A 14,658-nucleotide genomic window follows, 5' to 3' on the forward strand; every position below is an offset into this window, starting at 1 on the left:
TTACATAAGAAGGATATGGTGATGTTAGAAACCCAGTGTTTTCATTGTCCTTCACATATGTATATATATATATGATAGATTATCTCAGAATTTGCAAGTGGGATACAGGAGGCAAAACCCACTGATTTATCTTACCAGGCCAGCAGAGTTAAAAGTGACATAGGATTAATTAACAAAGCCCAGGAGGAAATCAACAGCAAATGTTGACGAGGAAATCATCTTGACAAAATTTTAAAATGAAAGCACCCGTGGCCGGGCGTGGTGGCTCATGCCTGTAATCCCAGCACTTTGGAAGGCTGAGGCAGGTGGATCACGAGGTCAGGAGATTGAGACCATCCTGGCCAACATGGTGAAACCCCATTTCTACTAAAAATACAAAAATTAGCTGGGCATGGTGGTGCATGCCTATAATCCCAGCTACTCAGGAGGCTGAGGCAGGAGAATTGCTTGAACCCGGGAGGCAGAGGTGGCAGTGAGCTGAGATCGCACCACTGCACTCCAGCCTGGTGACATAGCGAGACTCTGTCTCAAAAAAAAAAAAAAAAAAAAAGCACCCAAAATGAATGTTGAGATAAAGTTGTTTTTGTAAACTGCAATTTTCCAAAGTATGTGTTTGGTGTCCTGTGAGTAGTGCTGCTTTGATCCAGCAGCAGGCAACATTCCAACATGTGGGGAAGCCATGGAGGCCTGTCCTCCTGCGGCCTGTCTCTACCCCCTCACCCTGTCCTGTCCAGGAGCCTAGAAACAGGTTGGTCTCCCAGCATCCAGGCTTTGGAGAAGAGAGAGCTTGCAAAGGGATTACTCTCTATGGAGGACATTCTGCTGTTTCATTCCAACAACAATATGAGAGATTTTTTTTTCATAGCATTCCTACTCTGACAATACCCATTGGAAAAGATAATCTTGGATGAGGGTTTTTTTGTTTTTGCTAATAATATATTTTGCCTAAAACCCATTACTTCATTCGATATCACCCATGGGAGGCTGGTCAACTGGATCTTTTTTTTTTTTTTTTTTTTTTGAGACGGAGTCTCCCTCTGTCGCCAGGCTGGAGTACAGTGACGCGATCTCGGCTCACTGCAACCTCCGCCTACCGGGTTCAAGCGATTCTCCTGCCTCAGCCTCCCGAGTAGCTGGGACTACAGGCATGCGCCACCACGCCCAGCTAATTTTTTAAATTTTCAGTAGAGACGAGGTTTCACCATATCGGCCAGGATAGTCTCGATCTCCTGACCTTGTGATCCACCCGCCTTGACCTCCCAAAGTGCTGGGATTACAGGCAGGAGCCATCGCGCCCGACCAACTGGATCTTTATATATTAACCCAGACCCCTGGCAGATACTCATGTTTGTTAAATACAGCAATCCTAGAAGACTGGAAAGTTTAACTGGTTCTTCTTTTGTAGAAATTGCATTCATGCATTTGGGGAGTAAGGTTTTCACAGATGAATATTTTTACCGTGTGCATGATTTTCCCTACGGAGAAATGGTTAGGTTGAAGTGTGCTGACATCAGAAAGTGAAGGGTAAAACCTGGTGTTGGTCATTGAACCTGAGTTCTCACTTTAACAATCCTAGAGGTTGCAAATTCAGATGCTTTTAGGGGCCAGAAAGGTAATAGAAGTGTTTAAAGTAGCCTCGACTTAGCTCCAGCTGATTGTTGCCTCATGGGAATGAGGCTCAATGTTGCCAGTTTTTTTGTTTTTTTTTTTAATTACAGGCCAGGAACCAGATTCACCTGTAAAATCTCTCAATTTGTGAATGCTGGTAACTTATTCAAAAAGTTTAAAACATTGTGTGGTCTAAATAAAACATACATAGGCCGTGTGGCTTCTGATCAAGACTTTCTGCCCGGCCTAAGGATTCATGCAACACATATTTTATTGAAATACATGATGCACGATCCCTTAAGGGCATAAATTTTATCACTTAAATATCTCTTTTCTCTTAACTGAAGAATCTAACACATACACAACAGGTCAAGAATAACAGTTCTAAGAAAAATGCTGTCAGTAAGCAAATGTACCTTGGAGTGAAGTACAGAAGATTTTTATGTTTCATAAATTATTCCCAGTGGTTTCAGTTTGGCATACAGCAAAGATACAGACTGGATTCTGAGAACCTCCTCCTGCCCCCAAACTTCCTGGCTTTGGCTTAGAAAGGGCCACACAGCTCTTCCATCAAGCCCTGGCATTTCCTACTGGTAGAGATTGATTTTTCTACAGAAGAGCTCAGATTTTATCTCACTAAAAAGACGTGCTTGACTTTTAAATTGGAAATTTACAAAAGGAGTGAAATGAAGTGTGAGTAGTAAGGTAGTGGGTGTCTGTGTGCATCCTGGTGCCCAACCCCAGAAGCATTGAAGCCTGAGGCTTAGCCTCTCCCAGGCATTCCTCAGGTCCTCTGAAGGGCCTTCTGTCACACAAGCTGAGAACTTGCTGAATTTGAAAAGCAATTTGCCCTTTGGCATCATCATATAAAGAGATTTACCTCCAGATGATAATAGGTGAAGACAAAGACTTACAGGTGGTTCATTGTTGTTGGTTTTTAAAGCCAACTGTGATCCCATCAATGTATTTCTAAGGAAAATGTAAACTGTTCATACATTCTCTTAAACATCACAGTGAAAAGCAAGTACCCGTATGTGTGATAGGGCAGGCAGAGAGCTCCACCTGCTCTGCCCTTGGCAAAGGCCCTTGGCCACACTGGTGAAAATGCCAGCTCGGCTTCTACACGGATACACCATGTTGTGCCATCCAACTGGAGCGCCGGTGGACCCCGAACGCAGGGCAGGAGGAGGGGATATTTTGAAATGTTTTCAGGAGCCCTGTCCAGCTGTCTCTGTTTGTCTTCCAGCCTGGAACTGCTCCACAAAGCTACAAGGACACTGATGAGACCATGGATCTGCTGCTGTTCTCTAGGGAAGACTTGGCTTGGAGTGTGGCTGCCTGGATTCGAAAGTGTGTCCTTGACTCCATGGAGTAGTTCTTGTAGTTTTGCCTGGAATTGAGCAGAGAATCAGACACATGAGGCTGCTTGCTCCCAAAGATGCTTTTCCTCCTGTTTGAGCTGTGTGAGCCCCGCGAGCCAAGGAAGGATTGTAGAGAAATTAATGTGTCCAGAGAGAGTTGAGCCCTGCCCAATGGGAGAGTTAACCAGAAGGGTTTGTGGCCCCTCATCCCTGGTATCATGCCCACTGGAACCACTCCTGGTCCTCCTGGGTTCCTAAGCTTGAAGGGGTGGTTTTAGGGAATAGACCCCTACCCTGGAAGGCAGGAGGCATGGGTCCTCACACAGCCGTGCAGCTGGCTTCTGATGTGACCTTGGGAACTTACTTCCTGCCTCTGGGAGTCTAACTGCCCATTTATACATGAAGAAAGAAGTCTTCCTATGACAGGTGAGAGCTGGATTCCGAGGGACACAGGTCCACCCTCTAGACTGCCAGACTGGCCTTGCTAGCAACTCCACTCACTGCTGTCTGGGCAACTCTGTCCCCAGCCAGCTCCTGAGCTGAGTTCAGAGGGAGCAAAGGACAGACTGCGGTTACCCAAGCCTTACTTGGCAGATTCCAAGAGTTTGATGGCCTCTTCGTTTCTGCCTTGCTCCATAAGCAGCAGGGCCAGCTCCAGCAGGGCATTTGGGATCAAGTAGTGGTCATATTTAATCTTCTTCTCACTGCAGAACAGAGGACATGGCTCAGGTTCCTCCTACTGAGCCTTTCCCAAACTGCACGTGAGGATTTCCTAACCCGAACTCCAGTTTCGGGAGGTTCCCACTACCCAGCCCTAGAAAGGCTGGAATCCATAGCAAAGCCTTCCCATCCTGTACCTTGGGCTCCAGCTCCCTGGCAACCCATGGCTCCTGTCATGTCCTTTGTCCACCGCCACCTAAGTCCCGACCTCCCTTTCTCCAGGTTGAATGGTTTATTAAACTGTAAAGTCTTCTGTCTCTGATCTACCCTCTCTGACCCGACCTTCATGCTGCCCTGGAGATATCCTTTTAAACCCCGTCTTCCTTGCCCAGTACCCTTTCTGGCTGTCGTCTTTGGGATACAATTTAGCCTTGTGAACAAAACATCCAGGCCCTTCTCATTCTATCCCTCCTTATTTCATCTTCAATCTTTTCTCTCTCTGACTTCACTCAGGCAGGTAAAGACCCCACCACTGTCACCCCAGCCTCAGGTGTCTTTCCTGTGTCCATGCACTGGTGCATGCTGTACCTACTCCACTTCAAACCTGTCCTCCCTTGCTTTCTCTACCTGATGAACTTCCCACTTTCAACATCAGCCTTGGAAAGCCTTTCCATTGAGTTTAGGTCCCTCCTTGGGGCACCTGCTGTCCTCTCTGCTTTCCTTTAGCATGGCCCTGACAAGCCTTGGTTGGGTTGCCTACAGCTTGCCATCTGTCACATTGCCCTCACCGAGGGCAAGGATAGAGTCACTGAATTACAAACTCCAGGAGACACTGTTCACTCAAAACAATGTGGACGGACTCTTGTAGTCAGGCAGTTTGGTGGCACTGGGAGGCTAGGTCTGAATTATCTGTACAGGTCTGGCACAAGTCCTGGCACAGAGTGGACGCTGGTTTAGTACCTGTGTGGTGAGTGGGGTTGGCTAGGGTCAGCCACTGCAGTGGGCATGAGGATGGAGAAGCCCTGAATATTCTACCCAGGAGACTCAGACCCAGAAGGAGCAGCTGCAGAGGCACTTACTTGGCAGAGATGCTCCTAAAATTCTCCTCGGCCTCCTGGACACGGCCCAGGTATTTCAGACACAGGCCTTTCAACAATTTCACCAAGCACTCGTCATCCACTGAGTACTCGTTCTCTGAAAATAGGGATGTGAGGGAAAAAGACAGACTTGTTCATTTCTGCAGCAGTTACTTATGGAGCCCCCTACTCTGTGCTAGGTCAAAGGGACACAGGTAAATCAGACATGGTCCCTGTCCTCAGCGGGGGTCACATCTAAGAAGGAAAGGCAAATACTGAGACAATGACAATACAGTGAGGTCAGCACTGAAGGAAGCCCCACAGCTGTGGGAGCCCAGAGGCTTTGACCCTACCAGGGGGACAAGGAACAGCCGCTTGGAGGAGCTCAGTCTAGAGAGATAAAGGAGAGTTGCCAGGGTAGGGAAAGGAGGAAAGACATCTTTGGCAGAGGGAAGCTTCAGCTGTAAAGACCTGACCTAGCCTGGCAGGCTCAAGAGCCTGAGGGAAGTCACCTGGGCCTTTCTCCAGCATCTCTTCAGCCTTAGTGATAATCTCAAGTATCCCATCCGTGAGTTTCGGCTGCTTCCCAATCACAGCGTAGCCGTTCCAGATGTACATCATTTCCTGAAGGCAGGGGGCAAGTCAGTCCTAGGTTTCTTCCTTAATGGGGCCTCAGTTTTCCCATCTACAAAATGGGCAGTTCAGATCAGAGGTTCACTAAAGGCCCTTCTAGCTCTAATCATCCATGACGGGTCTCAGTCAGCCTGTGAAGCTGTGGGCCTGAGGGGGTTATAGGAGCCTTATCATTGATTTCTTACTGAGATCTCACCTTATCCCAGTGAAGATGTAAGATGGACCAATGTCCGTAATGTGCTGCTCATAGCTGCCCAAGTTTTCCAGCTATTTTTCTGCTCATGCCCTCCCTGAGTGCTATTATGTCCTTTCTCCCAACCTCTCTGGGGCCAAACACTTTCTGTCCTTTGAGGACCAGGCCATGCTCCATACACACATTTCAAGACAACAGAATTTAAGGCTATGTCACCTTCTCTCCTACTCCTAGTCTCCCAAAGCAATAGGCTAAATAATGACACATATTCCATTTCCTTTAGAATGAAGTTACCATCATTGAGACTCTTAAAACACATCTAATTCCTTTTTTTCTTTTTCTTAGATTCTTTTTTTTTTTAAAATTAAAAAAAAATCTGGGAGTGGGGCGCCAGGTGCAGTGGCTCATGCCTCTAATCCCAGCACTCTGGGAGGCCAAGGTGAGCAGATCACCTGAGGTCAGGAGTTCGAGACCAGCCTGGCCAACGTGGTGAAACCCCATCTCTACTAAAAATACAAAAATCAGCTGGGTGTGATGGCAGACACCTGTAATTCCAGCTACTCGGGAGGCTGAGACAGGAGAATTGCTAGAATCCAGGAGGCGGAAGTTGCAGTGAGCCGAGATGGCACCACTGCATTCCAGCCTGGGTGACAGAGACTCCGTCTCAAAAAAGAAAAGAATCTTGGGGCCAGGTATGGTGGCTCACACCTGTAATCCCAGCACTTTGGGAGGCTTAGGCAGGTGGATCATAATCACTCGAGCTCAGGAGTTCAAGACCAGCCTGGGCAACATGGCGAAACCCCATCTCCACCAAAAAAAAAAAAAAAAAAAAATTAGCCAGGCATGGTGGGGCAAGCCTGGGGTCCCAGCTACTTGGGAGGCTTAGGTGGGAGGATCGCTGGAGCCCAAGAAATCTAGGCTGCAGTGAGGTATGATCACCCCACTGCATTCCAGCCTGGGTGACAGAGTGAAACTCTGTCTCAAAAAAAAAAATTGTTTTTTCTTTTCACCTTGTCTTTGTCAGGCTATTGGTTCCTTTTGTTTGTTTTTGCCTCGACTGCCAGGAAGCTCAGAATACTAAATTAGGCTGAATGCAGTGGCTCATGCCTGTAATTCCAGCACTTTGGGAGGCTGAGGTGAGAGGATCTCTTGAGCCCTGGAGTTCAACACCAGCTTGGGCAACACAGTGAGATATCATCTCTACAAAAAAATAAAAATAGTAGCTGAGCATGGCAGTGCACGTCTGTAGTCAGGAGGCTGAAGTGAGAGGATCCTTTGAGCCCAGGTGTTTGAGGCTGCAGTGAGCTGATATCACCACTACACTCCAGCCTGCATGACAGAGTGAGACCCCACCTCTAAAATAAATATTTAAAAATAAAAAATAAAAATAAATAAAATACTACTACTAAACTTTCATTCATAGTAACTGTGTTTGCTTAAATAAGCATTTCCTAAACTATCAAACCAGGTAATGGATGTGAAAACACTTTGTAGCCATAAAGTTCTAGAAAGACATTATTGTTGTGGTTCTTATGTTCTAGGAAGGGAATTTCAGTTTGGACCAGTATTTCTCAAATTGTTTTGTGGTGCCGAGTTAGCAAATGTTTCATTTTATTTTATTTTAGAGACAGGGTCTCACTCTGTCACCCAGGCTGGAGTGTAGTGGCACTATCACAGCTCACTGTAGCCTTGACCTCCTGGGCTCAAGCGATCCTCCCACCTCAGCCTCCCGAGAAACTGGGACTACAGATGCATGACACCACGCCCCACTAATTTTTGAATTTTTTGTAAAGATGGGGTTTCACCATGTTGGCCAAGCTGGTCTTGAACTCCCGGTCTCAAATGATCCACCTACCCTGGCCTCCCAAAGTTCTAGGATTACAGGCATGAACCACCACACCTGGCCAGCAAACGTTTCATTTTTAAAAAAAGGATTCTCCCCTTCCCCTCAGATAAATAAAAATTAAAGTTAAAAATGATTCTGTGGCCAAATAAGTTAGCAAAAAAACATATCTTTAAGCTTCTTCTTAGATTAATATATAAAGACTCCAAGAAAGTCTATAGTATATAAACTGTGTTTAGGCCAGTCTTTCCCAAATGTATTTAATCACAGAAATCATTTAATGCATAAATAGTATTTTGCGATTACAGTTTGGGAAATTCTCCCCTACGTTTTTGGTGTAGTTGCTTCCCTTGCCCTTCCTGCAATATCCTTCTGCTCCGCTTGATAGTAATAGCTTTACTGTATTTTTTTTTTTTTTTTTTTTTGAGACGGAGTTTCACTCTTGTTGCCCAGGCTGGAGTGCAATGGCGCAATCTCGGCTTACTGCAACCTCCACCTCTCGGGTTCAAGAGATTCTCCTGCCTCAGCCTCCCGCGTAGCTGGGATTACAGGCATGCGCCACTACGTCTGGCTAATTTTGTATTTTTAGTAGAGGCAGGGGTTCTCCATGTTGGTCAGGCCAGTCTCGAACTCCTGACCTCAGGTGATCTGCCTGCCTCGCCTCCCAAAGTGCTGGGATTACGGATGTGAGCCACCATGCCCAGCCTATTGTATATTTTAAACCATAAAATATTTTAAAACTTTAGAAATATTCAGGTTGTAAGTGCTAAATCAAACTACATAAATATTGACCTTTTCAATTTATAAAGTGTTTAACACATTTTCCTCGTTGATGCTCATAACTGCTCTGTGAAATGGGAAAGGAATCTGTTATTATACCCATTTTACATAAGGGGAAGAGGGAACTGACCTAAAGCTACTCAGTTAATGAACAGTACAGCCAGGACCAGAAAAAGGTCTCTCAAGCAGGCTTCCTTCTACTTTTCCGGCTCCCTCACTACTTGAATAACAAGGACACTTAGCAAGCTGGAACTTTATCTGACACCTACTCAAATCGTGCATAGAATTAGCATCACAAACCATGGCTCAGAATATGGGCTGTGGGCCCAGACTGCTGAGTTCAAATTCTGACTCCAACTCACCAGCTGTGTGACCTGGGCAGGTTATTTGATCCTTCTACTGATCTATTACGCCTTATTACCCCCATCTGTAAAATGGAGACACCAGCAGCACCTACTCAGAGGGTTGATGTGAGGCTCCAATGAGGCAGTAGGCAATGGGTATGGGCAGCCTTGAATATAGCAAGTGCTCGATAACAATGTTGGCTATTATGTGAGTTCAGAGTTGAATATAACGTGAAAAGGTTGGCCGAGTGAGGGGGACTGTGAAAACAATTATAATCATTGTGACAAGACTGGAGCAGACAGGCTGGGATCACAGGCAGCCGGGTGATGCCTCTGCCTGGGCACAGGGACATGGGGCTATCTGTCCAGGAGGGTGTCCCTCTCTGTCTCTTATCTGCAGCCTGCCTGTCTCTCCACTCCCAGCCCCAGTGGACCATCTCTAAGGGGCAGACTCCCAGGTGAATTGTGAAACCCTCCCCAGGCCCCTGAGGCATGAAGTTCTTTCTCCTCATCCACTTTACCCTGGCTGTGGCTCTCAGTGAATCCCTACAATTCTATACCCGGAGGGCAGCACCAGTCCAGACCTCCTACCCACCAGAGCAGGCACTGGCAACGAGATAGGGTTGGAGGAGAGGTAGCGCCGGGACTTCCGGATGGCAAACTTCTCTGTGGGTAGAGATTTCCCAGCAATCTTGAGCTTCAGGCCTGGCACAGCTCTGCAAAAGAGATGGGGAGGGTGGGAGAGGATGAGAAAGAGCAGGAGAGGGCAGAGGGTCCCCAGCCTACCCAGCTATGCTTGGCCCCTCTCTGGGCCTCAGTTTCCCCATCTGTACAATGACAGTGTTGGACTCTAAAGAGCCTTCTAGGTCTGAAATAGCCTGCAGCTATGATTTTAGAGACCGTGCCCCAAGACCTGGCCACTTCCTATGGCTGGGCAAGGGGTTCCTCCCCGCCAGCTGGCAGAGGTGAGAGTGTGCCAAACACCCCTGGGCCGGCCCTGCCTCCTAGTTATCACCTCCACTCCCAGGCCCCATTTCCGGGGAGGACCCAAGAGAAGTTTAACCCCAATTTCATAGGAGAGACCAACACTCAGAGAAAGGGTGGGACCTACCCAAGACCAAACAGCTCAAACCCTTAATTAACTCTTGCCTCGCGAGTTCTGGCCTTCTCAGCTGTTTCCAAGGGCAGAGCAAAATGCGGTATGCCGCCAGGCACGCCTCCACATCTGGGGCCTCACCCACCCAGCTCCATCCCACCCTCCTCCTATTTCTGCCACAGTCACTGGGTGTGGCTGTGACCTCCGGCCTGAGCCATTTCAGCTCAGGAAACAGCTGGATGTGGGTGTGAGGTCCCCCCAAACTCTTCCTTTGCTTATTCACTGTAGAACCTCTCTTGGCCTTAATTTCCTCATCTCTAAAATGGAGATAATGACACCTGCCCTCCTAGGCTTTCTGGAAGAGTCATCTGAGAGGGGGACATGGAGTCTGCTGTAGTGGCAGACACCCTGGAAGTGACAAATGCCCTATTATTGTGACAACAGTAGCCTAGGAGGCTCATGTTATACCCACTTCCAGGTCTGCAAATTGGGGTCAACCTTACCAAGACTGGAGGAAGGCTCTAAGCTCCATTCTCCATCTGCCAAGGCTGAGCTCTGCTCTAAAGACTTTCACAGGAAGCAAACACGGTGGTACAGAATGAAAACAGCCATCACTTAGTGGGCAGCTTCTAGGCTCCTAGTTCTATGCCAGGCTCTTTACATTTATTATCTAGTTGATTTGCAAAACAGTGCTGCAAGGTGGAGGTTCTTATTCACATTATACAGATGCTGAAGTTGTCCAAGGTGACACAGCTAAGAACAAGCAGAGGCTGGTTTACTCCTGTTTGTTCGATTCCGACTCTCAGCTCTACTGTGCTTCTCTGAGTGTCTCAGGTTAACTCGGCAGAGTGAAAGACCTTCCCTCCCTGGACCTTGGGGCCACATCTGTCCTACTGCCCACATGAAAGAGACTCGGAGGGAGACGATATTGACAAAACCATTTCTGTGAAAGAAAGCCTCTAAAGAAATTCAAAGGGCTCCAACTACCAGCAGCAGCATGGGGTGGCGATGGAAGGGGAGGACACACAGGTGGTGCAGTCCTGGGGTGGGGGCAGGGAGCCACCCTGTTCCTCCCTCCCCAGTGCCCACAGCTCAGGGCGGCCTGGCTGGTCTGTCCATAGCAGCCTACACGGTGGGAGCGGCCTACACAGTGGGAGCACGATGGTGGGACCCACCTAAATAATTCCACTTCGTTGTCCCCGAACGGCTTGTAGTCCTCCTTCCCAAACATGCTGAGGTAGGCGGCCTTCATGTAAATGTAGGTGGCCTGTGCGAGACAGAGCAACAACAGCCAGGTGTGAGCAGCCCTCCTCCAGCCCCAGCCGGGCTGAAATCTGCAGACGGACCTCACGTGGCCCAGCACAGGAGCTCGCGTTGTCTCCAAGCCCCACGGGAGAAATGAAGGTAAGAAGCTGAAGCAACTTGAAGACCCGAATCCAGGACAACCCATGTCAAAGCAGCCACCTTCTTCTCCACTTGAAGCAGTGGCAAGAAGAACCCATGCAACTAGTAATGGGCAGGACAGGCTGAGGCTGCAGCAGAGACACAAGGACAGGGGCGCACTCAGGGCTTCCGGGAAGCAACAGCTTCACAGTGGGCCCCTGAAGGGCAATGGGGAAATTCCCTGAGGCCCCAGACAGGGCCTTCCAGCCAAGGGGAAGAGGCTGAGCAAAGCCAGGAGGTGGCAGGATGTGTGTGGATTACCAATAGGAGGATGAAGCACGGGCTGTAAAAAGAAGAGGCTTGAGCCAGAAACGTGAGCAGGGCCTGGGTCGGCTCAGCTCGGGCCACCCTGGTAGAACTAACTGCCTTGCTGTGTGTGCCAGGCACATCACATCCAGCACCTCGCTTGATCCCAAAGCCAATGCCAGAAAGGAGTCCGTACCCCACCTCTGCTTCCTGGGACCCCAGAGCTACTGGGGCAGAGCCGGGAGTCGACCCCAGGACCTTGCCCACTAGATGCACAGCCAGCCCTGACAGGGAAACCGTGGCCCTGCGGGAGACCCCCTACCCCACCCAGTCCTCCCTGCACGCCACGCCCCTTCCTCAGAAGTCCTGAGACAGGAGCCTGGCTCTGTGCTGCCCTCAAGTGGCCAAGCCCCGAACCACAGCTCCTGCCTCCTGGCTAAGAAAGGGTGGAAAGGAAAGGGCGCCGGACATCCGGGAGTTTTTCCTAGAGCAGGCGGAAAGCGGCCTCCACCTGGCTGCCCCACCCATGCCGGGGCCTCAGCCCGCCCTTTACAACATGAGGAAAAGCTGGTCTTTGTGGGCCACGGCGGGAAGAATATCCCTCCCTGAAACCTGTTCCCGGTCCCATCTTTTTTTTTTTTATTTTTTGATATGGTCTCGCTCTGTCGCCCAGGCTGAGGCTGGAGTGCTATGGCGCGATCTCCGCCTCCCGGATTCAAGCGATTCTTGTTGCCTCAGCCTCCTGAGTAGCTGGGATTGCAGGCATGCACCACCACGCCGGGCTAATTTTTGTATCTTTTAGTAGAGACGGGGTTTCACCATGTTGGCCAGGCTGGTTTCAAACTCCTGACCTCAAGCTATCCGCCCGCCTCAGCCTCCCAAAGTGCTAGGATTACAGGCATGAGCCACTGCGCCTGGCCCCGGTCCCATCTTTAACCTCCCGGGTCGCCCTTGTCCTCTCCCTTTCCCCTCCCCTGACGTGGAGGCACCAAGTCCCAGTGACTTTACCGCCCGTCTCACTCTAGGATCCTGCTGGCCTTGCCCTACGGCTCTCATTATCGGACTGCCACCATCTCCACAACGTCTCCCTGTTCCAGGCAACCCGGGATGTCTTTCTGCCGTCCTGGTACATATTGTCTCCTATCTCCCTGCTCCCACTCCTGTCCCCTGCAAGCCATTTCGCACACTGACCTTTTTAAGTCAGATCATGTCAGTTCCTTCTGGAAATCTGGTTATATCTCATCACACTCAGGAGACATCTCCTACAGTTTCCTTGACACCTGCAGCACTCCAGCCACACGACGGCCTCAGGGCTGTTCCCAGGACACATCAAACACACTCCTGCCCTGCCCTGCACAGCTCCCTCTGCCCAAACGGCCTGCCTTGTGACTGCCACGCGCTGCTCCTGCGCTCCATTCTGGTGTCCCCTGAGACAGGCCTCCCCCGACCTCCCCTTACAAAGGAGCCTCTCCCATCACTCCCTGCACCCGGCCTCGCTTGTTCTTCATTGCACTTACTGGAACCAGACATCATGTTATATTGCCCATCTGTGTTTCTCGTCTCCCCACTAGGACGTGAGCCTTGAGAGGGGGTCTTTTCCTGCTCATTCTTGTATTTCCTGGCCTAGAATAGGACCTGGCCAGTGGGGGTGGCCCAGCAACTGCTGGTGGGCTTTCTAAAGCACCTAAGCCACAAGCCTGCCAAGGCTCCCCCACTGCTGGATAAAGCCCAAACAGCCACTCACGTCCTCCATGACCTGCCCTAACCTTTCTTTTTCTGGCTCATCTTCTGCCATTTCCTCCCCTACACTCCTTCAACTCTCCCCAGGCCTCTGCCTGTGCTGCTCCTCGGCCTGGGATGCCATTATCCCTTCTCCACCAGGCTCATCTCCAAGAGTCTTCCCTCCTGCCCACAGACAGCTCACCCTCACCGCACCACCAGGGTTAGGATGGAGGCTGTGACAGGGTTGTGGATGCCCCAGCTCTCCAGGGATGTACGGGGGCTATACTGGGACAAAAGAGCAGCTGTCTCCCCTGATCCAGGCCCCCTGCCCTTCTGCTGCACCAACTCTTCACTCTGCAGCACAGAGCCCCTATGCAGCGCCCTGGCTTCTGAGCCTTTGGTCCTGCTGTCCTCTTGGCTTGGGGTGTCCTCTCACTTCCTCCACTCTGCCTCCCTAAGTCCTTCCTCTCTAAGACCCACCTCAGAGGTCTCTCCTCAGAAGCCTTCTGTCCTCTTGGGTTGCCTGGGGATGCCTTTAGCTCCTTGGGTTTCCCAAGCCCTGAGCACGCCACTGTCACCACCTTGTTTCTGGCCATCTCAGCCTCCAGGCTGCCAGCACTGGGGGAAACACAAAGGCATCTACAGGGCTGACGGCAGGAGATAGGTCAGGGTGGTGGGAAAAATTATAGAAAGAAGCAAACCTTCTTGGAAGGCTGGGAGGTTTTGCAAAAGCTTCAGGAAAGGATTTGGCTGAAGGCAGCTGAATTCTCTCGGAGTAGATAACAAGAAGGGAATTGATCTAGATTAGTTTACTTAGGCCTCAGAACCTGGCCTTTCATCATCGTGTGGAGGACTGCTCTCTCCGGCGGCGGGGTGGGGGGCGGGGGCGACAATGTCAATTACCCACAAATGGAGTTTGCTTTAGGCCTTTGTCATTACATCTGTACTAAATAAACGCAAGCGTGGCAGGCTTATGGGGGCTACTGCTGACTCTGGCAGGGGTCCCCTATCTGCTGACAGGCAAGCCTGTGTCTGCGTACTCCGTTCATCTGTCGCTCAGCCAGGGTCTGTGGGTCAGACCCAGCAGCTGACCTCAGAGGATCCTGGCAGAGAGGGGCGCTGCCTGCACAGAGCGGGTAGTGCCTATGGCAATGGCCAGAGGCCCAGGCTTCAGGACTAGAAGTTGGTGAAGTCTGTGGTGGCCAAGTTCTGGAGATTAGAAATGGGTGGGGCCCCAGAACTCAGAGTGTTACAACCCCCATTTTTCACAGGAAGTCCTCATGAGGAGAGTGTTGCAGAGAGAGAGGGACTGGCCACTTCAAAGCCACACAGCGGGCTGGGGACTGAGCCAGACTTCCTGACAGCTGGGAGGCCTGGCCCACCTTCTGTTCCTCTATATAGCAGCTGTGTGCCCCTGCCAGGTCTCTCCTTCCCCATGTGGTTAGCCCCAGCCGCCCACCTCACTCTACAGGAAGGCTTCGAGAGTCATTTTCAGTTCAAAAAGGTTCCCTAAGGCCCGGAATCCCAGCACTTCAGGAGGCAGAGGTGGGAAGACTGCTTGGGCCCAGGAGTTCAAGACCAGCCTGACCAACATAGCAAGACCCTGTCTCTAAAAAAAGAAAAAAGGTTCCTTGAGGCCTTGTCCTTGTTGGA

General features: G+C 50.1%; 1 protein-coding gene across 6 annotated transcripts in view; it reads right to left on the minus strand.

Annotated features, from left to right (window-relative positions):
- Positions 1 to 1,977: 1,977 nt before the first annotated feature.
- TTC39A (tetratricopeptide repeat domain 39A) overlaps positions 1,978 to 14,658 on the minus strand; it is a 59,487-nt gene continuing 46,806 nt past the window's right edge. For 4 of the 6 annotated variants that reach the window (XM_030823890.1, XM_030823892.1, XM_030823893.1 and 1 more), the window contains exons 13-18: positions 10,770 to 10,861; positions 9,094 to 9,214; positions 5,218 to 5,329; positions 4,709 to 4,823; positions 3,557 to 3,673; positions 1,978 to 2,998 (exon numbers count right to left, since the gene is read on the minus strand). In XM_030823890.1, coding sequence (XP_030679750.1) covers positions 2,875 to 2,998; positions 3,557 to 3,673; positions 4,709 to 4,823; positions 5,218 to 5,329; positions 9,094 to 9,214; positions 10,770 to 10,861 — 681 coding nt within the window. In that variant the 3' untranslated portion in view covers positions 1,978 to 2,874. Of the gene's footprint in view, positions 2,999 to 3,556; positions 3,674 to 4,708; positions 4,824 to 5,217; positions 5,330 to 9,093; positions 9,215 to 10,769; positions 10,862 to 12,474; positions 12,634 to 14,658 lie in introns of those variants that run through there. The other 2 variants (XM_030823894.1, XM_030823895.1) reach the window with 2 other exon arrangements.

Source organism: Nomascus leucogenys, chromosome 12 (genome assembly GCF_006542625.1).
Source record: "Nomascus leucogenys isolate Asia chromosome 12, Asia_NLE_v1, whole genome shotgun sequence".
NCBI lineage: Eukaryota > Metazoa > Chordata > Mammalia > Primates > Hylobatidae > Nomascus > Nomascus leucogenys.